The sequence below is a fragment of the Pezoporus wallicus genome, unplaced genomic scaffold (assembly GCF_028554395.1).
Source record: "Pezoporus wallicus isolate ANWC-B61680 ecotype Strahan unplaced genomic scaffold, APGP_CSIRO_Pwel_v1 contig_4012, whole genome shotgun sequence".
In the NCBI taxonomy this organism is placed as follows: Eukaryota; Metazoa; Chordata; class Aves; order Psittaciformes; family Psittacidae; genus Pezoporus; species Pezoporus wallicus.
The window spans coordinates 1553799-1579692 of NW_026637828.1; the positions used below are offsets into that span (position 1 = coordinate 1553799).

The window sequence follows — 25894 nt, forward strand, 5'->3', positions numbered from 1 at the left end:
CTTCATTGCTTGCTTCAAGATTTTCACCAAATGGTCCACATTATTCTTGAAGTGCAATACCTCAAACTGCATCATCAGAGCCAACTGAGCATTGATTTACAAATGATACTTTCATTTATGCATGTCTGTATGAAGTGTGGGAAGCACATCACTGCTAATTCACTGCCAGCTTGTGACCCACTGTAATTAGTGGGTCTCCTGCAGAAAACAACTAGACGATGCTGATGGATGAAATACACATATGAGGCAGCAATTGGCACTCACAGCTCCAGAAGCCAATCCTACCCTGCGTTAAGCAAAAAACAAAGTATGGCTGAGTGCATCCATGAACATGCTGCAAGGACTGGAGCAGCTCTGCTCTGGAGACAGGCTGAGAGAGCTGGGCTTGTTCAGCCTGAAGAAGAGATGAGTCTGGGGAGACCTTACCGTGGCCTTTCAGTACTTTAAGGGGGCTTACAAGAAAGTTGGAGAGAGACTTTTACCACAGCCTGCAGTGACAGGAAAAGGGGGAATGGTTTTAAACTAACAGAGGGGAGACAGAGGTGAGATCTTAGGCAGAAGCTCTTCCCTGTGAAGGTGCTGAGGTGCTGGTACAGGTTGCCCAGAGAAGCTGTGGCTGCCCCATCCCTGGCAGTGTTCAAGGCCAGGTTGGATGGGGCTTGGAGCAACCTGTTCTACTGGAAGGTGTCCTTGCCTGTGGCAGGAGGTTGGAACTGGGTGAGCTTTAAGGTCCCTTCCAACCCAAACCATTCTATGATTCCCACATCCTTTTCCAAAGATGTATTTCCTAGCCAATCATTTGTCATCCTGTATATAAACAGGTAACAGCTTCTACTGAACTGCATCCAATATTAGATACTTTCTCCACTCTGTCAAGATTAATTTGAATTCAAAGTCCCAAACACATTTGCAGCTTATTCCAGCTTAGTGATATCTAGAAAACAAGTAAGGACACTTTTTATTCAACCATGCTAAACGTTAGTAAAATACCATACAAGACCACATCTTAATCCCAACAAAATTCTGGTTTATTTTGACACTGACAAATCCTCAACTAAATATCTACTTCAATGGAGAACTCTGATTCAGATCTAGAATAAACTTTAATTGAACCTCCCATCTGAGCTGTGCAATATATCCTATGCCCTTACAATTCCACTATTTCTTACCATTATCCCATACTAAATATTCTGTTATAAAGTTTGCTGGAATTTGGTAAATTAAAATATATACCTGTTTGGGAGTAAGAGCCAACAGCACTGACAGGAAATAGAACATCTGAGTCATCGTTCAGGACCTGCAGAGGACTGCAACTGCATATCTGAGAGTTGCATGTGCCTAGTTCATGAGGCCTAGATTTAAAACAAACCAACAGAACAACCTGTTTATACAGTCAGTATTCACGTTCACAATGCTTGGGTTTCTTTCAGAGATATCACTGCCAGAAAAATCTTTTATTTCAATCTACCTGCCAATTTCTTGTTTCAGACAAACTCATTCAAGATCAGATTATTTAAAAAATGAGACAGGAAGTTCTTTTTCTCCAGAGGGATTTCTGTGTCTGAAATTGAGAGGTCATCCTAGTGGCTAAAATTACTTCTTTTTCCCTCATTTGTGTTTTGTCTTGTTTAATTATCTGCTCTGATGATAACAGGCTTACTTTGTTCAAAATACGTGGGTTTACTGTGAAGCCAAAACAGAATTGATAAACATACTAAGAATAAGGACATTTCAAATAGGCCAGAATTATAGCATGGGTATATGATGCAACAATTTCAACAACTAAGAATCTCAAGGAGAACAAGTCTGAAAACAAGTCAGTTTGGTTTTCAGTGGAACTTAGAAGCAAAGTACCATCACCGCAGTGCCCAAATGGTTTAAACAAGGGGGAAGAAGATAAAGGAAAGGGTGAAGGTGTGTGAGAAAACCTATAGTTCAGTCACACAGATCTCATGGAGTCACACAGTACTTATGGAGGAAGGGAGTGGGGAAGGCTTGGAAAATGGCTCCTGCAAAGTTACTTACTTTTCAGAAGCTTCCGTTTCCCCTTCTGTGTCTTTATTTCCTAATGATTTTCCATACAGCTCATATTCATCTGCATCTTCATCATCAATGCTCTTAACGTCTAGTTTCTGGTATTCATACTCTCCATTCAGGAACACTGAATTGCTCTTCCATGAATGGTTAGTTTCACTCCCATTCAAACTCTTCCCAAGAATGCTTTCAGATGAGGGTGATGCAAAAACTGAAGGTCTGTCTACACTCTCCTCTGAACTTTCTGTAATCAGAGTCTTTGTTGTGTCCCCCAAATTGTGGTCATCTTCCTCTTCATCAAATGAGATAATATGAGTCACTCTCTTCTTCTTTTTTCTGTCTTTTTTACATTTCAAATCTAGTAGCAATATAAAGGTTTACATAGTTTAGAAAGAGAAACAATGCAATACACTTGTTTTCTTCTTCTAAAAGAAGAAAAAGCCTCTTAGATCTATGAGGCCTTTCATTATCTTTCCATACACATCAGCTTTTAAGTCTCTAACTACCATCTTTATTTTATATGCCTTACGTAATTCAGGCTCTAGAATACATTTCAGAAGTGCATTCCTAACAGCACACAATTAGAACAGGGAAAAATTTCAACAACCTTATAAAATTACATTTAAAATTGTAGTTGGCTTGGTGTCCCTTTCTCCCAAGGAATATGGCTAGTGCATATTGAAGAGTCTGAGTACACAGTACAGAAAACACAAAATTTCTGCAAAGAAGAAATTAAAAAGAACAAACTCACAACACAAAATCCAATCAGTCTGCAATCAAATAAAAGATATTTTTTGCCTGTATTTTGGAAACTGAGCAGTCAAGTCTTCAGAAAAAGAAACTGAACTTGATCCCTCAAAGGGTAATTGGCTCTTGCTCTGGAAATACACTGAAATCCTCTTAAATACATCATACCTATGCCTTGACAGCACCCACTTTTGAATGATTACCTCTCCACACTGATTCTGATGTGCACACAAGGCTGAATGGTCTTGCAAAGTTGAAGCCCTCTAAGAAATACCAGGAATGTACTCACCAAGCACTCACATTGGGACTCAACTGTTTTAATTCGAGTCCAGCTGTTATATCCACAAAACATATTAACATATTTCTATGAGTTAGAGGATGTTAAAACCCATTCTGAATGCAAACAGAATTCCAGCAAAGAACATAGACTTTAATGAGAACATCTGACTTGCTCTAGCACGTAACATACAATGGCATTTGAATAAACCCAAGTGACCTTTTATTATAAGTTGTACATTACATGTACTGTATCCACATGGACTGTAGACATATGGTACATTATGTTGTAGAGTTATATGCAGAATATTGTCAATTATTCTGTTGTTTCATCTTGCAAGCCTTTTTTATACTTACCACGTTATCCCAAGTATTAGCTACTATTTTATGCTCACTTAAAGCGGGAAACAACAAAAGCTTTACCACAAGTTTGTTTTGAGACAAAGTCTCTTTTAAATACCAGTAAGAAATAGATTTTATCTCAAGTTCTATTCCTAGCAGACAGCATTCTCATGTGGCATTCCTTCTTTTTTCTCAAAACAATTTAAAGCCTAAACTTAAACCTTGCTTCCCAATTGAAAAACACTTGGTACCTTAATAAAGCAAAATATTTCTCCAGCTCAGCTTCTGGAAATAAAGATGATAAAATATTCCTCTGCTACTTTTGGAAATGAATATGTATAATGAATGACACATTTTGCTTAATTATAAAAGATTAAGACTTTGGATCTTTGTTAATAACTAACACCCTACAAACTGGTTGCAACACTAACATATGTAAAAGTAGAAAGTGTGTGTAAGTTTTCATTTGTGATAATTACCTGCTTCATAGAGAAATTCAGACTGTAAACATGGGTGCTGCTTGAAGAAGATTATAAGCTATTATTTTTATCTGATGTATACTAACAGATATATAGCAGTGCATTTCTGGATGATAAAGTGCCAGAGGAAAACATATTAATAATGAAAAATCGTGACACGAAAAACTGCAAGGTATTATCTCATTAATAAGAAATTGAAATTCAGGTCACAAGCAAAGCACTTTACCAATGATATCGTTTAGCTTCCCTCTCGCAGTGACACGAGATAAAACACTCAAATACTTCACATGTGCAATGCACTTCAGGTTTTTGTTCCATAATTGTGCATTAAATTTAACTGGAAAAGTTATTTTAACACACTTGAGAATTTTATAAGTTGCTGAATGAGACAAACATTGCAAAAATGCTTACCAGCATTTACACTCTTTGAGAGAACAGGAAGTGGGTCAGTGTCCTGATCAGGTTTTATTAGAATCGAGACAGCAGACGATGCCGTGATCTCTCTAAGAAGGCTGCTAACACCCTGGGTGGATTCTTTCAACAACGAGGTTACATTCTGCGTTGATTCCTTTAACAAATCAGACACAGTGGGTGTGCATTTGCTCTGTCCATTTAAATCCTTATTGTCAATGTTGATTGCAAAAAGAATGGAGTTCAAACCTGCAGAGAAAAGAAAGGGAAAAATAAGACCAAAAGCTCACTATATACTTCATACAAAAGTTATGAATATAGAACCTAAGACTTAACAAAGCTACAACATGAAAAACATTTCTTCCCCCAAATTTCCCACAGTTCACCATGCACAAATTCTTATTCTGTCATGTACCATTCATTCTTTTTTAGATCATATTCAAGCTGATGCCATCAGTTCTGAATTTATCTTTATGGCTGTTCAGCTGCACATTAAATAAGAAGTACTGTGAACATGTTTATTTATAATCTTCTATTTAAACCCATTTCACTGCAACTTAAGTATTTGTTGGTTCCTAAACTCTATTAACAAAAACTTACATGAACCCTATCTTGCAGAATGAAGCACGTGACCACATATCTGAGAAAAGGGTTGTACATGGTAATAACACATCACGTCTGTGGTCATTTCTCTATTATCATTCCTACTCTTACTCTCCTTTCATGTATTTACCTATAATTTGGGTCTTACTATAGTAAGTCTATCTGCTGTTTTCTAGTCAGGAATAACCCATTTTGTTTTCTTGAAATTGCACTAGGTTTTTAAAGAAGCTAGCCTTGACTGATGAAGTCAGAAAACTTCTGTGAAAGGCTTTTTAACTGTAGGAAGGACAGATCCAGTATTTTAACAGTTCATCAATTCATAGCATAAACTAGCATTCACCCTGAATCTGCATCTGACACACATTCTCCACATAAGCAAAGAGCACTTGAGAGAAGCTCCCCACAACCAGAAACAGATGTAACATTCCAAAATTCCAAACATTTTGGAATGTTTTTTTTGAATAGCAGTAGCATTTTAGAGAAAGTCTTACCAGCTGCCATGGTAGGAATCATACTAGAACGTTCTTCATCCATCATAAAAGACCAGTCTTCATAGAAGACACTACAATTTGAAACAGAAAATAAGAGAATATGCAGTCCTGTATTAACATAAGTTCCACTTCTAAAAGACATGAAAACTCTGAAAAATAAGTATGAGTATCCCAATAGATTAAATTGTACGTCCTGGAGTTCTGAAATAGAGGAAACTGAACAGTTATCAAAGACATGCTACATAGTACTTTATCTTCACTTTTATTTCTGCATTTCTACATGGACAAAACAGCCACAAAGGGCAAGGAGGTTCATTCTACATTAGCAGTCACAATATTTCTCTATACCTATTGCTACACTGCATATATAGGTTTTAAATAACTACAGTTGACTGTAATTACTAAGCCAAATGAAAAGAACGGATTTCTGCTGAATCCCCTGGACTTGATCAAACTCATCAAAAAAGGAAGATACCCAACTTTTCAGAAAGAAGAGAAGCTGAAGATGTACCAGTGAAAAGCTGGGACTCAGTTAATTGTGAACTAAAGTGCATTTCACACATCCAAAGTATCTTCAGATTTCACAATGCATAGTAAGTTACTCTCAGTAACTCTGCAGTAGGTTCACAAACCAGTACAAAACCAGTTTCAAGTGATATGCAATAGTAGCTACCTATTGCTGGACTGCTTTTCAATTACAGGATGAGCATCTCCAAAAGGCCCCAGGCAGTTGCCATTGATGAACTGCTAAGATCAAGGCTGCAACTGTGTGCAATGTGAACAGCATGAAAGGGGCACCTCAAAGCCTGGCGTCAAGGTCTCAGTGAGAAATACTGTTGAAAGAATGGGAAAGGGAGTTATGAAAGAGGATGGAAATCAAGATGAGGATAGAAGCAAATATTCTCATGTGCTAGAATGAAGCCAGTTTCAGGTCACATGTTGATATAGGCACAAGCCACTATTTAATGGCTGCTAAAATTTCAGAAATGAACAAAATATAAGATTAAGTGGGTTTGCTAGCAAAGCAATTAATACACTGTATTAGTGCAGCTGTATTTTTTGGTTGGGCGTTTTAATCTCAGTACTTCATTTGTCCATACATTTCCTGCATTACAAAGATATCAAATACAGTACCCAAGTCGATTCTTATCTGCCAGCAGCATATGAACATATCTTTCCAGGGAATGCTCATTTAATGCACAGCGCAACCAGGCCCGGCCTCTACCAATGTCTGTGGTAATTGTCTTCAGAGAGCAAAAGCGCTGCAGTTCATGTTTATTCAGAACTTCTTTCACATAGTACCAGAACACTGGCTCTGGAATTAAAAAAAAGTAGAAATAATAATACTTTAAAACACATCAAAAAAAACTCACATCTGAATGCATTTACATGCAATTTTCCAAAAACAGCAGGTAATGGTATATAACTTCAAACAAAGGTGAATCATTCAGCATCTTAATACAACTCAACAGTTAAATAGATTATTTATTTCTACAGAACTTGGGCTATTTAAGCACTTAGAACTTTTCACCTCCTTGAAAAAAACACACACATTAACATTAAACTCTTAAATTCACATTTAAAGCACATTCAAACCAGTATGTCACCCATAGAGCAGGTTCTAATGTTCAGCTGGGAATGTATTATGCAAAGTAAAATAATTCTTTAGAATTCTATAATGTTGCCGATTGTGAAATGTTGGAAGCTAGGACCAAAAGAAGAGGTAGCTCCAGAATTTACAGACATGCAAATGACAAATTCATGTTACTTTAAAAAAAAAAAGTGTTATATTTAAAACGCAACAACACCCCTTTCCACCAATATAATTTCCTTGCCCTGTTCCCAAATATTGATAAAAAGCAGGTTTTGCAGTTGCCTCAACCTTCTCAATTGGAGCTAACAAAAATCTACCTCAGTAACTGTAAATGTTTTATCCCTATCAGAATTCAAGATATTTGCCAAAGATGCTATTCATGATGGAACTGCAGGAAGTGCAGATTTCCAAACACCAACATTTCTAGAAAAGCTTGGTATGAAAATTACAACACAATTAAAAAGCAATAACCACTTTCACTGCTTACTGAGAGTCCAAGTGTTAAGCATGCTACCAGCAGACTGGAGACCTAAAACTTCCATTAGAAATTGCATCACTTGCACTTATCAACTACTTAAAATAGAATCATTAAGATTAACTAATTACCTGTTTCAGTTTTACTGGAGAAACCTGCTGCCTGTTTGATGGCTGCTGCTGTTAACGCTAGTCCTCGGCTCCTCCTCAGGCCATGCTGAAATACAGCTTCAAACTGAGCACACAAACAAGTGACTCTGCAACAGAATTTGTAAAGAGATCTTGTGAAAAGAACAATCAACTATGTTTCTATGAAGCATGTTTATTCCAAATCTCTGAATGTAAAGGTGTACATGAAGTGAAAGACTCCTTGTATGCTCTAATCTCATTATCTGCAAACAGTATAATCTACTTATACCCAAAGCCTTGTTATGACATTCATTCAAGGCCACGCTGAACAGAGCCTTGGGCAACATGGTCTAATGTGAGGCATCCCTGCCCATGGAAAGGGGGGGTTGGAACTGGATGATTTTAAGGTCTTTTCCAACCCAAACCATTCTATGACTACCCGAAGCTGGGGCACAAATGAATTCCAGAAGAACTGGCAATCAATTTGAAAAATCATCCTTACCTGCTATAGTGATTGTTAGCCACATCATATCAGCTTCAGATTTCATGCAATTACATTTTCATAAATATCCTTTGTGCTACACATGCAATGAACGTTTTTCTGAAAATATGCTGTAACTTCCTATGCAATTAATAGACAATTTTATTAATTTGCATTAGTACTCTATAATTCAAGCCTAGAAAAACAGGCGTACATTTTAATATCGTTCAGAAATCCCAGGCACAGGAAAATAAGAAAGATTTTTCTGGAGATGTGTTTAATCTTCAAGTTTTGATGCTGCTCACTACAATACTATTTACAAATCTCCTGATATTCTTTTTTTAACATAACCCAGTTAATAAATCAGTTTTCACAGAACTAGAAACACTGTAAAACCAGCATAATTTAGCCTGCCAAAGAAAGAAATATTACTGCAACCTACAGGGAAGAGTAAGGCTTAAGGTGTAAGAGACAGGAAGGAAATCTGTTTGTCTGAAATACAGAAAATAAGTATTACTTTTGGCTATTAAAGAAACAATACTTAAAACTTAAGCTTTAATAAAGTTGTCAGCTCACTGCCAAAGCTGATTTCCAAAAGGAAGGGAAGATACTTTAAGTTCAAGCAAACGCATAAAAACAGTTGACAAAGTGGCACAGGACTCTGCTCCAGCACTCCACAAGTACAGAGTTCTATTCAGGGTCACAAAAAAGCAGAAGATCTCAGGAGAAGCACTGACAGAAAGAGAAATATATTTACCATAACTGCCCTGGACAGCAGAGCTTTTAACATGTAATACTTTCTAGTCCATCTATGTTAGGAAACTTTACTTTGCTAGGAAAACTTAACTAATAAAGCAGAATATCATTCAGACAATACTCAAGATGATTGTGGAGCCCTTGTGATTAAATTTTGCCTAGAAGACTTCTGCTGTGTTAAGCTATCAAATTTTTAAGAAGATGAAAAATTCAGAGTCCTCTGTCAGTAGAAACAGGGATTTTTGAGTGTGTGAGGAATTTCATGCCACTACAATACATAACCTAAGCATGTTGGAAGTTTCTTAGACCATTTTACCTGCTATCAGAGTCTGAAGCAATTTCTTTTCTTCCTCCAAATCGTATCTGACACTGCAATAAACAGATTTTAATGAATTCTTGTTGTACTAACAAACTCAGTATTTCAAAATATCTCCATGTAAGAAACAAAGTCATAACAAAAAACTGAAGCACTACAAAACAACACATTGGCAAATACAGCCTGCAACTAGAAGTGTTTCACAGCATCATGTTCCACTAATGGCCTGCTCCTTGGAGCTCTTGCTGTATGCCCTTGCTAGCCAGCAAAAAACACCTGCAGGTCCTTCAGTATATTTGAGTGAAAATTACTACTTTTGAGTTTTAAATGTACAACCATAAAACCAAACATTGCTCCTATTCAGCTCAGCATTACAGTTAGAGAAGGATCATTCTTTATGGAACGTATCACTGGCTTACTTTTCAGGTAGTCTTTTGCCTCATGAGCTCTCCTAAATTGAATCCAGTCTATGAAATTCTATTTGCTGAACTTCATCCTGATGCAAGATACACACACACAAGTAAATCCCATCTTTAACTCTATTGTAATCATTCACTAAAATCCTAGTGCAAAGAAAAAAAGCTGCTACTGTAAAATTTGCAGTACACTACAATTTAGTTCAGTACTATAAGTATTACAAATATGTATTTACACATTCTGTATTATAAATATATTTATAGTAAGTATAACTATCACAAATGTAACCTGCCAAAAACAAGAATTTTAAATACTGCCTAATAGTTGTTTAGTAGCAGACAAAACCAACTCAGTAGTACTGTGAGAAATACAAGATTTCTTCTTTGGTAAAAAGGAGGAAAAAAGGGCAAAGACAAAACAGTTCCTGCTAGAACTGACAACTTGGAGTAAGTATACTATAAAAATATGTACTGGATTTCTCACCTGTTTAACTGCATCCAGCAGCCGTTCCAGAAGAAACTGTCGTTTAGTGTCATTGTTCTGTGAACCTGGAATTCAACAACATGATATCAATTTAAAATGAGCATCTTCTTACTGTCAAACCACCTTACTGCAGAAAGAGTTTTTAAGCAGGTGAAACACAGAGCAACTGTTATAATAAATCCCTTAAAATTTAACTACCAGCATAGTTCTTCCTGATTAATACCTATAAAATCTGGTTTGTTACATGAAACTATGCAAGACAATCTTTAACTTCTCAATCACTTTAATGACAGCGTAACGCTTTGCTTGTCAGAATACGCTTTATAAACTCCCAAGAATATGTGTAAAATTTATTCACCTCTATCATTTCTTTATTCTGAACTTGAGTTCAAAATATCCTTCATCAACCTCTTGTGACCTCTCTGGAATTAAAGTCACTATCCTTCTTTTCCTCTCAAAGAACGTACACTTAATATATGGATATCCTGAAAGCCATTTATAAAAACCGCATAAGCAAGTTCCTCCAGATACTGAAAAAAAAATCAATCACTACAACATCAGCTCTCCAGTAAATAGCGATGAAATCCACCAAGATATGCCACTCTACCTCTTGCTGTCCAACACTTCAAGGTCCCAATCCCAGAATTCCTTATCTTCATAATCCCATTCAAACTAGCTTCCACCTAAGGCAGCAGCAAGGGACAGAATTTGTCCTACTGGAATTATTCTGCTTCTATTTCATTTTAAATATTGAATTAGGAGAAGAAAACTCCCATAGTATATCTAAAATAGACAAGTGAGCTGCTAACTAAGCTTCACAATGCTTATTTGGATGATTTTCCTGGATTTTCAAGAAGTTACACTTCCCATTTTGAGCTCTTACTCAAACTGTGTAGACATGTGACGCATGAGGTTTGGTTCTGCTATCAAATATTCTGATGCATGCAAACTCAGGTTAAGATGCAAAGAGTTCAAGGCTAGTAAAGGATTGTAGAAACAAATCCCACACCCAACCAACTATGTGAGTTATGCCACTACGAAGATCAGGTTAAATTCATCTAATCCTTACTACTCCACTTTATGCTCCTTCAGAGTTCACAGTTTTATTAAATCACATTCAGTGTTCTTACCATGCAGGCATTGCGAAAAGCAGACACATGCCTATGCATCTAAATGCCTTATGAATCACGTAACTGGAATAAGGAAAATGATTAAGCTCAACTTTCATTACAAGCCCTCATGAACAGGAACACTGAATATACACAAACCTGCAGATCTTCTCTATTGTTTCAAAACTTATTACTTCTACACCTTATGCCATCCACATGCCTGTGAGAACAGGCACAATGCAACATTTCTCTTTATATTAGCAGTTTGAGACTACTCAAGAACAAATGCATGTAATTATTAATTCTGCGACCAGAAAAAAAATCTGTCAAATGAAAATACTAAGTGTGTGGGTTTTGTCTTCCAAATGCAATACGTGTTCATTCTTCAATTCACATCTCCTTGGCATCTTTGCATCTATTTGATGACATAGAAATGGTCTGTAACTAAATACCAGAGTCTTAACAACAAGAAAAATGCATAAATACAGAAAACCTACAGATGATAACCCCTGTTCTAAAAGATTAAAGAATGTTATATCAAACAGCCTTAAATTTACACAGAGTGCAGTGCAATGCACATTTTGTTACAATTTCACTTGCAAATTTGTACTAATAAATTATGACTACGCATGTTTGCAGCCAATAATTTCATAAGAAGTTCCAATCACCAGTAACAGGGCTCCGAGGCCACATGATACCTGTGAGGGCTGGCCGCAGTTTCAGCTCCATGCATGTCTTCAGAATTCTTCTGCTGTGCTTTACATAGAAACTTCACAGGTAGAAAAAAAGGATACTCAGAATCTAACATGCTTTAAAATCCAAAGTTTAAGTTGTGTGTTTTTTCTTTCTAATAAGACTAGAAAACTTAGCACTATTTAGCAATGTTTTGTTTCAAGTAGATGGAAGGGACAAATAAATCTTTGCAAGATCTATTTAAGATTTTGCTTTTTTATGGTCTTCTTTTTACAAACTTCATCTTTTAAAAAAGCATATTTTTTTCAGATAAGTGCACCAATGAAGCATGAGCAGCTCTGATTTACAGACTAACAGTGTATTACAAACTGACCAAAACACCCTTCAACTGATTCAGAATAGTGTAAAGACTGCAGTAACATACAAATACAAAACACAGAATGCAGAAAACCAGCATTACTCAGAAAGAAAGGCTATATTTAGACCACTGCAATAAAAAAAAGGAAGTTCAGACACGAGTCTAAAAATAATTGTGAAAACACAAGTGTAAGGTTGAAAAAACTTAAGAAACCCACCCTCCAGTGTCTGAAAAGGCCTACAGGCATGTCCCATCAAGGATGTCCCATCAGGCACTTTATTAGGGACTGTAGTGACAGGACAGGGGGTAATGGGTTCAAACTGTAACAGGCAAAGTTCAGGTTAGACATAAGGAAGTTCTTCCCTGTGAGGGTTGCCGAGGTGCTGGGACAGACTGCCCACAGAAGCTGTGGCTGCCCCATCCCCGGCAGTGTCCAAGGCCAGGCTGGACAGGGCTTGGAGCAACCTGCTCTAGTGGAAAGTGACTCTGCCTGTGGCAGGGGATTGGAACTGGATGAGTATTAAAAGTCCCTTCAACCCAACCATTCCACTATTCTGTGATAAGGCTTTATGCCACAATAGTTGCGACCTTGCCTTTTGAGTCACAGAACTCAAAGAGAACTCCCAAAGGTGAGTTTCCTAATGAGATTTTTTGATTTGCAGAAATTTGCACAAGGCTTGTCCCAGGCTGAGGCTTTTTCATATTGAAATGCTGACTCTTAAAACCTTCAACACTTGGATGGAGTCTATTCCTTTTCAAGATCTAAAACATCCAAGAGACTTTCTTTTCCCACGGTTTGAAAGATTAGACTGCTACTTTAATTTTTCACAATGCCAATTAACAGACTTCCCCACAACTATCTTTTTTTTTTCCTCCTCCTCTTTTCTTCCGTAAAAATCTTTTGTTTTCATCTTATCACAAAGGTGAGAACAAAACAGAAAAATACAGCTTAAGTGCTTCCATTTTTGGTTTCACTTTCAGATATTCCTGTTACCTGTAAAACATGTAGTGTTCAATTACTCCAGTTAACTCTTCTACTTTTCTTACTGTCTTTGGCAAAAGATCTCACCACATGTTAATTCAGGGTGGGAGATAAACATGCAACCTAATTTTGAGGTGCAGAGTACCATCAGCAATTTCCATTACTGAACTTGTATAGCTAGACTCATGAAAGCATCTACTAAACACCTCCCTCCTTAAAAAATCCCAAACAAACCCTTGCCAATGTATTTTAAGACATACTAAGTGCCTATTTCTATTTACAGGAAAATAATTATTAAGATTTCTTCCTCCATCCCACCAAGCAACTCGCCGTGCTGGCCCATTCAAGTGCTCTTCCTCCACTCCTGAAGCTTATGGATCCTAATCATCATGCAAAGCTTTTCAGTACTTCTCCTCACAAACACCTCAAAAGCCTCAGGATTCAGCGCGCACATACACGCTGCTTCACCCCAACACAGAGGCCAGAAACGCACACATCCACTGCCGACTCATGACTGAGGAACAGCATCGATACATCCCAAGTACTAACAAGACCACTTTTTCCACAAGTCATGCTCCCGTCGTCTCTCACGGAGCGCACCTTAGAAGTTTGTACTGTTTTTTGTTTTGTTTCATTTCTTAATTAATATTTTCTCATGGTAATTTCGTTTCTCAAGAGAATTTGCTGCATCAGTGACCCCCGAGGCCAACAGCACCCGTACTGTGAGCCGGTGTCACGCTGAAGGGCAGGCTTTAGAGTTTAAAACGAGCTAAAACACCTCGGGGGAGGGGGGAGCTAAGGCAGCCAGAACGAGGAGCGGGTTGTGGCGGTGCCGGCAAGAACTGAGCCCTGCTCCGCGCTGCGGGGATAGAGAAGCCAAAGCCTCTCGCGCCGCGCCGCGCCACGCCCCGCCCCGACACAGCCCTACCAGGGACAAGCGAAGGGGGGAAAAGGGGCCTCTGTCGGCGGCGAACAGCACCCCGCCAGCCTAGAGAGGCAGCGGAGAGGCTGGGAACCCCCGGGCAAGCTCTGCCCGCGCCAGACCCGACAGTGCCCCAGAGACCCGACGCCCGCACCGAGGGGGCCCCGCTGTAATCCCCCTCACTCACCACTCATGGCGACCGCGGGGCTAACGCCCTCCGTCCGCCGGACTCGCTCCCACCTCCCGCACAGCCTAAAGCCAGGGCGGGCCAACACACAGACTCCACCCCGGAACCCTGCTCCGCTGCCCCGGAAGGTAAACACCCCTCCGAGGCGGGCGGTGGAGCGGTCCCAGCCGTGCCCTCGCTGTGCCGCTCACCCTGAGGAGCGCCGAGCACAGCCTCCTCCCGCCCCACCTCTCGCCGTTCCCGGGACTGCCACCCCCGCGCATGCGCGGTGACGGGCGGGTGCCGGCTTCTCGGGATCACTGCGCATGTGCGCCTCCGCCTCGTCGCCCGCCGCAGCGCGTGCTGGGCCAAGATGGCGGGCGGTACCTCTGCGCGCTGGCTGGGGGCTGCTGCCGCCGTCGTGAGGAGCCGCGGGCCGCGGGACCCCGGGCGGCTGCCTCTCGTCTGGCTCCTGTGGGGGCTCCGCGCCACCCCACGGCCCGCCGCCCGCCGCCTCCTCCTGCCGCTCTGCGCCGCGGGTGAGCGCGGCCGCTGGGGCCTCAGCGGGCCGGGGTGGGGGGCCGGGGGCTGTCGCGGAGGGGCCGGCGCGGGCCCGCCTCTTGCCCTTCGTGGTCCCGGCCTGGCCCTCACTCGGCCCCTCTGCCCTCCTCTCCCGCAGGGACGAGCCGCGCCGCCGCCGCCTTCCACAGCAGTGCCGCGGCCCGCGCCAAGGAGGACTATTACCAGGTGCTGGGGGTGCCCCGCACCGCCACCCAGAAGGAGATCAAGAAGGCGTACTACCAGGCACGTCCTGCCGCGGGAGCCTGCTAACTCAAATCTCGCGTGTCTTGTCTCTAATTCTTGCTTTCTTCTTGTTCAGCTGGCAAAGAAATACCACCCCGATACAAACAAGGATGACCCGAAAGCTAAAGAGAAGTTTGCTCAGTTGGCAGAAGCCTACGAGGTAATATACAGGATTTTATTTGATGAAAAGGAGGAAAATTTGAAGAGTAGATGGGGAAACAGTTTTGGTGTGCATTTCCTGTAAAACCGTGGCTGGATTTTGGTGTCTTGCACTTCAGGGTTGAGCACCTCTGTCCCAGCGGTTTCTCTAGGAAATCAATTAACCCAAGTATCTGATTTAGCTGAGTATGTTGGGGGCTCCTTCAGTCTGTGCTCTTTTTCGTAGCAGTGAGTGACTGGCGTGGATGTTGTGGTCACCCTTGTGGAATTATCAGTCTCTTTAATCAAATAAAAATCCTGGCTGTAGTTACTGACTGTTTGACACAGCATTTCTTTTCACTGTTCTTTCCCAGCCCCTTCCTCCTTGCTCTTCAGCTTGTTCTTGTGCCAGTTTTTGCCTTCTTGGATTTTCAGATCTAGCCCAGCACTCACCCAATACATTAATAATCAACTCTATAATGTCAGTTATATTTATTTATTATAAATCAGTAAAGTCTTACGGTTTTCCTGATTCTGAGCTGAGAGGCATCAGGGCAGAAGCAGCTTCTTGGTTCTTCATGTGCTCCTGGGCTAGCCTTCTCATGACAAGGTCTGAGAGCGTGGAGGGCTTGGGGCAGCGAGGCCAGGAGCCTTGGATTCTCCCAAGAGGCGTTGCTGCAGATCTGCACAGTGTCGTGAGGGCATCTTTTTTTGCCTCCAAGGTGTTAAGTGATGAAGTGAAGCGGAAGCAGTACGATGCATATGGCACAGCCAGTTTTGACCCTGGGGCGACGGGTGCCAGCGCAGGGCGGCAGTACTGGAGCAGCGGTCCCTCCATCGATCCCGAGGAGCTCTTCAGGAAAATCTTTGGAGAGTTTTCAGGATCCCCTTTTGGTGATTTTCAGAATGTCTTTGACCAGCCACAGGAGGTATGAAATGGGTTTATTTGCTGAGTAATGAAAAGGAGAAATTAAAACCTCAGAAGCTGGGGAGAGATAGATCTGTCACTGATCACTCCCAGAGTGAGCTTAAGCAAAGAATTGGTCTGGGAGCACCAGCATGCAAGCATCCCATTGTTTGGTGGGGGAGTCACATATTTTGATAAGCTGTGTTGGTACATTTTCCAGACCTCCAGACAGAGTATTCTTTTCTGTACTTGAGCTACTCCATCTAGTGTTTCCTGACACCAGTTGGTGCTGCCAAACAATTCCAGTGTGGCAGAGGCATCCTTTCTGCTGTACAGTGATTTATACATGTCTGCTTTGATCTGTAATGCTAAAAACCACAAATTACCTTTTAACTATAAAACAAGCCTTCCAGCATTAGGTTTGGCTGCTTAATTGGCTTCATTTTGCAACCTAATTGGCTTAACTTTGCATTGGAGCCTGCAATAAAACCAAACCTGTGTCTTCTTCTTTGTACTGCAGCTTAGTGCTCTTTTAGGTGTTGACAGTTCATGTGCTGCCTTCAGAAATGCTTGGGACTTGCTTCACTAAAAATGACCTTTTAATTCTAAACAAAATTTCCTATTCTGTGCAGTCATCTTTGCTGATGACTTCCCTTGTTGAGTAAAGAGTTTATTGAGGAAGATCAGATGCTGTCATTGGGGTTTAAAGCCTTCACCTTAACCTGTTGCTGCATTCCCATAAAATAAAACCTTTAGAAATAGTAAGGGTTTTTCTGAGAGCAGAATAACACTTGACTTCCACTTTTACTTCATTTTCTATTTTTAAATTGCATTTCTGCTATACAATTGCCATCAGACTGGTGTAGCCATCATTCCTACAATGTCTGCTATCCTTTTGTACCCTTTTCATGTCTGTGAGACAGATTATTGCTTCCTCAAATGAGGTAAATCCTCAAACGTGTTGTGTGTCCACCCATTTCTTCCCCCTGTCTGTTACCTGAGTGTATTTTAAGCATGATTTTATGTTTGCCCTAAACCAATTTCAGTCTGCTTAAAACCCCACCACACACCAGTTGTATGTCAGTGTCTGTGTTTCCTGTACAGTATATCATGGAACTGACATTCACCCAAGCTGCAAAAGGTGTTAATAAGGAGATTGTGGTGAACATCAATGACTCCTGTGAGCGATGCCATGGGAAAGGACACGAACCTGGTACTAAAGCACAGCGCTGTCACTACTGCAATGGCACTGGCATGGTAAGTACTTCTCAAGACATGAATTATGCTGTGCTTTTCCTTCTGGGGACAGGTCAGTCTCTCCCACAGTGAAAAATTCTCACTACAGTCATCAGGTTATCTTGGGCAAAGCCAGATTAATGTGGACTTGATGTTAATAGGCACTAGGAAGATCTGCTTTGTGTTAAAGAAGAGTTCTGCCCAGCTAACAGCACTGGCTGTTAAGGCTACATCATCTGGTATCACATGTCCAGCAAAACATACTACAGAATGTAACAGTTCTGAAATTACTTAATATTTATGTAATATAATGATTCTAAATTATTTGGACATTAAATGGGAAACTGAGGGGTGGAGGAGGGAGGAAGGTGATGATAGCCTCAGGGTAATTGTGATTCATGTTACTTACAGTAAGTAAAGGTCGAGCTTCAGGCTTTCAAATTCCACGCACTGGCAGTGACTCTGTGACCAGAATACCTTTGCCCACAGAGCAATTGTAGTTGGTCAGAGGTGGCTGAAAGCTCTTGCCACTCTTTCTTCATGTGCTCCAGTCTGGTGGGTAGCTTTCACAGTGCAGTCCATAGCTTAGTCTCCATAATGTTTTCGTGGTCACTGGCAATAATTTGTGCAAGTGGATTGTCCTTGGATTCCTCAGAATACAGATACTTGTAGTTGCCTGTAAAATAGTGCCGTCAGGAGCACTGGTCCTTCTGGCACATTAAAGCTTAGAGATGTGAAGCGTGTTTTCCTTCCCTTCACCATGAGGCACTTGCTCATAGTAGTGATGGTTTTCAGTGGAGATCAGAATATGACAGCAATTGGATCTGCTGCAGGTTCTCGCAAGCAGCAACCTCTTTGGGTCTCTGTGCTGCTTTTCTGCTCCACCCCTTGCTGAAGGATGTCACTTCTGTCAGGTTGCATGTACGACTAAGAGGACTTGGATGTGCCAGGCCTGGCACTGTCAGTGTGTTGTGGAAGTGAAAACTACCATCTGGGTACTAACTATTTGTACAATCTGTGTTTTCTTCACCAGGAAACAATAAACACTGGCCCTTTCGTAATGCGATCTACATGCCGACGGTGCGGCGGTCGCGGTTCCATCATTACCACACCGTGTGTGGTATGTCGAGGAACGGGGCAAACCAAACAGAAGAAGACAGTGATGGTCCCTGTTCCAGCTGGTTAGTATTGTGCTTCTGCACTGGTCTCTGTTAACTAACTAGTTCTTTGCTTCGAGTTGGCCAAGAGCAAGGCACTTGCCTCCAAAGCTTGGCTGGTCCCTGCTAGAACAATGGGAGAAGTTTTCCTGCAACAAAGTTATCTGAAGAGCAGAGAAGTTGGTAACTTGGCAGCTGAAAGGGCTGGTAATGAGATGAACTTTCTGGCCATGGATATAAATGTTTGCTTTGCCCTTCCTGAGGTAAAGTTTTGGTTCTCACATGGGTCCTTCTAGGCAAGTTTTGAAGAGCGAGATTCTGAAAAGGTTTAATTTTTGGGGGCTTTCATTTGTTCTTCGAAGCATGGGGAGAGGGTGAGAATCTTGAAAGCCTTAGCTTGGCTCAGGAAGGTGTTCTGATGGTCTTCCTCACCAAAGAGTGGGGCTGAAGACTTGGTTCTCCAAGATCACCCTGAATGAGCAGCCTGTAATTTTCCTGCAGCTCATGGAGGCTGCCATGGTCTTTAATCTGGTGGATTCCCTCAAGAATTCTGTAGGGGTTGAAATAAGGAACCTGCTTGGGGTGTAGTAATTGTTGGGGATATAAACATGTGCTGACACCTCCTTCCTTGGACAGCAACTGTTGGGCTCTTACTGAGAGTGTTACTGTGCTGCTTGCTGGTAGGGTGTGTGCCTTGTGCTGGAGGTGTGGGTACTCCTGTCATGGCTGCCTTTTGGGGATCCAAGAGTTGTAGGTACTCATATAACACATGGATTGTAACATAAGGTAACATTCCCTCTTTTCTTTCCTGATTGCAGGCGTTGAGGATGGGCAGACAGTGCGGATGCCTGTGGGGAAGAAAGAAATCTTCATTACGTTCAGGGTACATATCAGCAGCTATTTTCATTATTAAGCTGATTGCCTGTTCTCTTCACAACTGTCTAAATGGGGCATGGAGGAGGAAGAGTGAGTGATGCTTTGAAACAGCTGAAGTAACATGATCCACGTAAACTTCCTGAGATAGCAGATCTGCATTGTAACCAGTGGTGTAACGTTCAGTCTGCTTGTGGAGAGTTGTGCTGCTTGTTCCAGGACAAGGCCCTTACAGTAGCAGGCATCAAAATGCAGAGTAGATTCCCAGTGCCTTGGGTCTTTGACTTGGCAACGTGCAGGAGCTGTCTGCTCGCAGGGCTGAGAGTGCTGAAGAGGGCTGCAGGAATGCCCATGAGAGGCATTTGCACATGTTCTGTACCTGGGGCCCTGTTCTCCTTTAGGTGTCCTGTCATGCAACTCTGTCAAGGAGAAAATTTTTTTCAGTGCCTTTTCAGTGGTGTTGGAGGATTTAATTTTCTTCCAGCTTGTGAGGCCACTTCAAAGGTGCTTGCTTCCCTCTTCCGGCTCTCCCCTGTTCAGGTACTGGACAAGGCAGTGTCTTCTCGGTCTCCAAAGAATCATACTGGCTTTGATAAATTAACAACAGCATTAGGGGAGGGAATTGCTGAACTAGGAAGCAGGCATCCTCCTAAGCCTCTGGCTAGTCATGGCTATGTCAAGATCTGTGTGAGTCTAAAAGACTGACCATTAACTTACACTTCTGAGCTTGGTCTGACTGCAGTGTTCTGATATGTTTCCTTCAGAGAACCTTCAAAGCAGTTTACTATGAGAATTTTGTGATGGTGTGCTCACTTCTCTTTGGAAATGCCTGCCTTTTAGGTTCAGAAAAGTTCTGTGTTCAAAAGAAATGGAGCAGATATCCATTCGGATCTCCTCATTTCAGTAGCACAGGCTGTGCTGGGAGGTACAGCCAGATGTCAAGGCTTGTATGAGACAATCAATATCACAGTAAGTACCTTTGTGTGGAAGGGCTTGGGCATAAATCAGTGTGGGACAGCAGAGACTCCTCCTTTGTTGCAGAGATGTACAGATATCCTAAGTCTGCCAGTGTCATGTTTCAGACTTGGTCAGGATTGAGTGTCGGGTAGTGTGTGACCTGCTTGCTCACACATCCTTCCTGTGGTAGGAACAGGGAGAGGAAGAGCTGGCTGAACAAATCGCAGCCAAGGTCTACAGGCCATGCAAGGTTCTTTACTTGTTCCTTCAAAAGCTTTTCTGTCGTTACAGACTTGGCTTCTGAATGTGTCCAAATGCATGAATATACCAGACCTTGCTTGCTGGAGCAGCAGCTTGTTTTTATAGACATGTAATGCAATTACTATGGAAATGGTTAAACTGGAGTAATAAACATGACACCTCTGTGTTCATAGATACCCCCTGGTATTCAGCCAGACCAGAGAATTCGAATGAGTGGGAAAGGCATTCCCAAGGTTAACAGTTACGGCTACGGAGACCACTACATTCACGTAAAGATAAAAGTTCCTCAGTAAGTAGAGCTAATACAAGTTTCTGTGAAGTCTTGAACTATTTGTAAAAAAAAAAAAAAAAAAAACCCAAACAAAAACCTAAAACATTGCCCAGAAAGATTTTGTCAAAATTCCTGCTTTGTCAAGGTCCCTAATTTCTCTCTGCTGTGAATTCTAATGTGAGGTAGACTTTGGGTATTTTTTTAATAATACTATTTGGCAACCCAGCTCTAAAAATCCTGCACCCTGGAAAGAAGTGCACCCTTGGCTCCTGGGGTGAAGGAAACAGTTCACCTTCTCTTGCTGCACTTGGAGCTCATTCCTGGGGCCTCCCCACCATTTTTCACTGTAGTTTGATGAAAGGCAGTGGGTCATCTCTCCTCTTCCACTCTTACTCTGTCTAGATCATTAAGAGCTCTGTAGGGATTCTCAGTGTATGTCAGGTATATTCCTCTTGTACTTCCAGTAGCTGCCCCTTGTGTGCTGCTGGTGAAGGTTAAGAAGAGCTGTAGATACATTTGTCCCTAAAGACAGCTGTAACCATTCTGTGTTGGACCTGCAGGAGGCTGACGGATCGCCAGCGAGCCTTAATGATGAGCTACGCCGAGGACGAGGCAGATGTGGAGGGCACAGTGAACGGGGTCACAAACACAGCGTCAGGTGAGTGGTGCTAGTTGGTGCTCCTCCTTGAGGAGCTGGGGTGGGAGTGCAGAGCGCTTCTGGAGAGCGTTCCTGGGGAGGAAGGTGAGTCAGGGTAGCCTTGAGACTGCGTCAGCGCAAACTGCCAAGCACATTACTTTGGAAATGGTTTCAGTTTGATGTAACATAAAACAAGGAGATTCCCTCTTCCTAGAAAGCAATTTTTTCTTTGCTCATATTGGTACAGTGAACTTTATGAAGTCCATTGGATTTTTGTCTGTGCTTCAAACCAAAAAGGGTATTTATGACTATGTAAAGGCACAGGCAAGAGCCTTTCAGGAGCTGCCAGATGATCCCAGGAACACGGGTCCTCTCTACTCCATGTGCCAAAGCCTGAGAACTGAAGGCTGAAGTTCAGGACATTAGAAGGCAGTATCTGCTAAATACTTACTGATGTGATGTTTCATAGTGCTTTCATAACAAGAAATTAGGTCTTTTCTACTGGGGGTGAGCATTAAAGGTCAGCCTGGGGGGGGGAGGTGAGAGATCTCCAAGCACAACACTTTCATTCCAGCTTTTTAAAGGCATTTATGTGCCAAAGGCGGGGGGGTGGGATTCTCTCCAGATTTGTTTTTTAAACAGCAAACCTGCCAATTTTTACCACAATTAAGCAGCAAGGTGGATTAAAAACACTGCCAGTAGTTTGTGGTACAGAAACAAGCTGGTGCTGAAAGCATGTTCTTGCTGTAGGCAACAGAAATACCCCGAGTGGATGGATGGAGGCGTGTTCTGCCACCAGCCTCAGTATTTCATAGCATTGCATCAGTCGGAGCTCTGCAGTCAGCTGTGGGAGGATGGGGAGGATTGGACTTTGTGTTCTCTGTGCACAAAGAAAGCTTGAGGAGGATTTAGGGGTCTTGTTATTGACAGTTTTGCCACAGAAAAAGCAGATTAGCCAAGAGGTCACCTTTCTTCTTGCTATGGACACTTCTCAAGGGACAAACAATTTCTTGAGACCTGTTTATTCCGGAAAACTATGTTCACTGCTGCTGGGAAGATTCCTTATCCAGACACTTGATCTGAAATACTTGTAGCCTTTTTCACTCTAGCCCAAGTTAATTTTCTCCTTGTTTGTCAAAGCATTGCTTGTTATTACATGAAGCGGGTTCCCTGTATGGTTTGGCACTGCTTTGCTCTCAAGGGTCACAACACAACCATGAAACAGGAAGAGAGATTGTTCCAGGAACTGCCAATACAGCTTTTCTTCCCTGTAAAGTGATGGCTGGCTGTGGACAAGTTAGCAACGTGGTTTTAATGGCAGGTGGCAAGTGCTCATTTCTAAAGCCTGTGGGGTCCCTGACTTGGTAGTGCAGCAGAATTCCCTCGACAGTTGGAAGGCTGGGGAGAGGGCAAGGGAACACTGTTACCCGGGCGCACAGTCATCTTTTTCCACTTCTTGAGGTCCAGGCTCTCCAGCTCTTTCATTCCTGCTGCAGCCCTGTACTCGAGGATACAGCTGCCTTGACTTGACCATTTCCTGTTTAGAATAACCCTCTTGCTTTGTCCTGAGTGCTGGCTGCTGGTGGGAGATGTATCTGACTGCAGCCCTTTGCTGTTTGTGTCCAGGTGGCAGGGCCATGGCTAGCGCTGATTCAGGCGGGGATAGGCCTGAGGCTGAGGAGAACAAGGAGGGATTCCTTTCCAAACTTAAGAAAATGTTTAGCTCCTGACACCCCATCCGAGGTAGGAGGCATCTTGTGTTTTATTGTCGTCTTCCACCCACCATCACTAAGCAGAACTTGCACTTCTTGGGAGGTAGAAGCAGCAAAAGCACAGCACTGCTTCTCACTTAGCCTCAGGCCTTCCAGCCACTTGTGTGAAAAGCCCTAGCTGTCCCCTGGGACCTGGAGCAAAAAGCCAGGGACTAAAGCACACTGTTGCTGCAGCAAAAATGCTGGGTGCATCTTCAGGGAGGCTGCTGGCCTCCCCGCAGCTCTGCTTCCTCATCCACTCAGTAGCTGTACTCAGTTCAAAGTACCGAGGGTGTTTCTGTTAGCTAGAATGGGCTGTTCTGTCACTGCAGAGCCCAAGCTTGCTGGCAGGTGCGGGGGTCCTGAAGAGCCTTTGGTGTTGGAGTGCTTGGGTTGGACTCACCCTGCCACAGGCTTACAGCACCAGGAAGGTATCAGTCTTTGTCACAAAGCACATTCAAGCTCCCGCCACACAAATGAGTACGGTGTTATATCTCAGGGTGCCAGTGAGTTGGTGTCGGCCTGTTGTGAAGGGGCACTGCACACTTGGTATCATTCTTGACAGACATGAGTGTCTTGGATTCCAGGGGCTCGGCTTCCTGGCACTGCAGGCTTCAAATGTGTCTGCTATGTGTGGTGGCAGCACAATGGGTCAGGTGGGAGGTGTGCTCACAACGTGGGCTGCAGGGGCTGATGTGCTCAGGAAATACTGAACTTCTCTCTTGCTTCAACCACAGGGAAGCGTTCTACTGGAAGCTAAGAGCCAGCAGCAAATCATCTTTGCAGTTGGGGATGAGTCCTTCTGGCAGTGGGCTCTGGAGAGCAAAGGTTGTCACCGGCATAGTGAGAATCCCAGCTGGAGAGGTGACACACCACTGAGGCACCAACAGCCATTGGGATAGAAAACCCACCCACCATCCCAGGACACGGTAATGAAGGAAAATACCACCTTTGCAGAAATGCAGCACTCTCTCTGAGGTTGCTCCACAGTCCCCACTGCTGCTGGAAGCTTGTCTGGTAAAAATTAACATTGAAATATTATTTAGAATCCAAACCAGTGGAAACATGAAATAAAAATTGTGTCCTTCCTGCAGAGAGTGGAGCAGTTTGCTGCAGGGAGCCCTGGATGGCTGCTGCTCACTCAGGTGTCCTGCTGAATGCTCCACTTGTTCGGAGAGCTTAGTGCTACTTTTCTTCTCCCAGGAGACTTGGTGGGTCGGCAAGGTTTAATCCTGCCTTCATGACAGCCCTCCTCCTTGTCTCACACAGCTCTCGGAGCAGGATATCCCTGGGGCTGGTCAGAGCTCTGCTGCCCTGACTCCCTCAGCAGCTGGGGCGGGGGGGGGGGGTTGTCCTGCTGATTTCTTGGGCAAAGAGTGGGGATGGAATCTGCACGTTGCCTCAGGTTCCCTCCCTCAGTAACTAAAGTACTACACAACTGCTGTCGCTTCTGAAGGGTGCGAGTTTACCACTGAGCCCTTTGCCAGTTTGGGACAAAGTCTTTTATTACATTAGCACAACCCCTGTAATATAAATGATTGGTCAAAGAGTCGTTATTCCTACGTGTGAGAATGCAAGTGAAGTGGAGCGCTCGTTCCAGGTGGTGGAGCTCGTGCAGCGAGTGTTGTGGTTGCTGTAGCTCGCTGTTGTTAGTTACACCCTGCAGCTACCACCAGCCCACATGCTAATCGACCACTTAAACAAGGACATGTCATAGTCTTGCCCATCTTAATTTGCTGAAATAAAGCACGTGTTGCCTCCTGATTAAACTGTCTGTAAAGTGATTCTGTATCCATGTAAATAAGGTTGACTTCATAAAGATATTTAACACCTTTTGTGCCTTGCTGCCTTGTTTGCTCCTCCAACCTTGTCTTCACCCCTTTCCCTCTGCCAGGAACAGAAAAGGTCTCCTCTCGAACAGGAGTGGGTAGGGCTCAGTGTCCTGAGCCCCCCCCCGGGGGTTGTTACTGACTGTAAGCAAAGCAAAGACTGCCAAGGCCAGAGCGCTAATCGAGCAGTACCTTAAGTATGGCCAGGGGGAAGGGGAGGATGGTCAAAATTGCTTTTTAAGTGATTCTTAAGTCCTAGAGTTGGAGAATGTTTTACTCAACTCATGGAGGCTCTAGGAGCCCAAAGGCCAGGCCAGAGCTGGGAGCTGTTGTTCTGCTGACAGGGTACGCCACATAGTGACCACACACTAGGTGCATGATACGCAGAGTTCATTAAACAAGCACACTAAAGCCAGTAAGCACACTAAAAGCAAACACACTAATGTGAACTAGGTAAACATATAGTGAATAAGTACAATAAGGCAAATCAGAGGTGTATAAGTAAAGTACCAAAGAAAGTTAGCAATGCATTAGATCATTACCGTATAGAGAGAATAGAGATTAAGAAGAAACATATCACCAATTACCACTAAATCATCATGCAGGCCCACACTTCCAGCTGGGAAACCCCACTGCAGCCAATGCCAGGAGTCTCAGGCAATTGGGAAAAGTTCTGCCCAGTGCATCCACCCGTAGGTGAGGCTTCTCTCATGGCCACAAAAGGGTCCCACTTTATACCCTTAGAAAAACAACCAGCTTTATGCCAGATCTCTAATGGTTTACTCATGGGACCGTGCAGTTTCTCATGAT

General features: G+C 42.7%; 2 protein-coding genes across 9 annotated transcripts in view; one reads left to right on the forward strand and one right to left on the reverse strand.

The window, feature by feature from the left end:
* SNX29 (sorting nexin 29) overlaps window positions 1–14354 on the reverse strand; it is a 117948-nt gene extending 103594 nt beyond the window's left edge. For all 7 annotated transcript variants that reach the window (XR_008972019.1, XM_057407913.1, XM_057407912.1 and 4 more), the window contains exons 1-9: window positions 14285–14354; window positions 10034–10098; window positions 9134–9186; window positions 7584–7708; window positions 6518–6698; window positions 5384–5454; window positions 4290–4538; window positions 2026–2392; window positions 1234–1352 (exon numbers count right to left, since the gene is read on the reverse strand). Coding sequence is in view for 6 of the 7 variants with exons in the window: in XM_057407913.1 (XP_057263896.1) it covers window positions 1234–1352; window positions 2026–2392; window positions 4290–4538; window positions 5384–5454; window positions 6518–6698; window positions 7584–7708; window positions 9134–9186; window positions 10034–10098; window positions 14285–14291 (1237 nt within the window). In the remaining variant the exon portion in view is untranslated. The remainder of the gene's footprint in view (window positions 1–1233; window positions 1353–2025; window positions 2393–4289; window positions 4539–5383; window positions 5455–6517; window positions 6699–7583; window positions 7709–9133; window positions 9187–10033; window positions 10099–14284) is intronic.
* Window positions 14355–14617: 263 nt separating this feature from the next.
* On the forward strand, window positions 14618–25090 carry DNAJA3 (DnaJ heat shock protein family (Hsp40) member A3). Of its 2 annotated transcripts, XM_057407919.1 has the most exons (12): window positions 14618–14802; window positions 14943–15067; window positions 15144–15227; window positions 15928–16134; window positions 17217–17369; window positions 18382–18529; window positions 19324–19388; window positions 20219–20347; window positions 20770–20885; window positions 21428–21525; window positions 23131–23247; window positions 23993–25090. In XM_057407919.1, the coding sequence occupies exons 1-11, from the start codon at window positions 14637–14639 to the stop codon at window positions 23232–23234; spliced, it is 1395 nt and encodes a 464-aa protein (XP_057263902.1). In that variant the 5' UTR covers window positions 14618–14636; the 3' UTR covers window positions 23235–23247; window positions 23993–25090. The 2 variants fall into 2 exon arrangements, with proteins under 2 accessions (XP_057263902.1, XP_057263903.1); XM_057407920.1 differs by lacking the exon at window positions 23131–23247.
* Window positions 25091–25894: the final 804 nt, after the last annotated feature.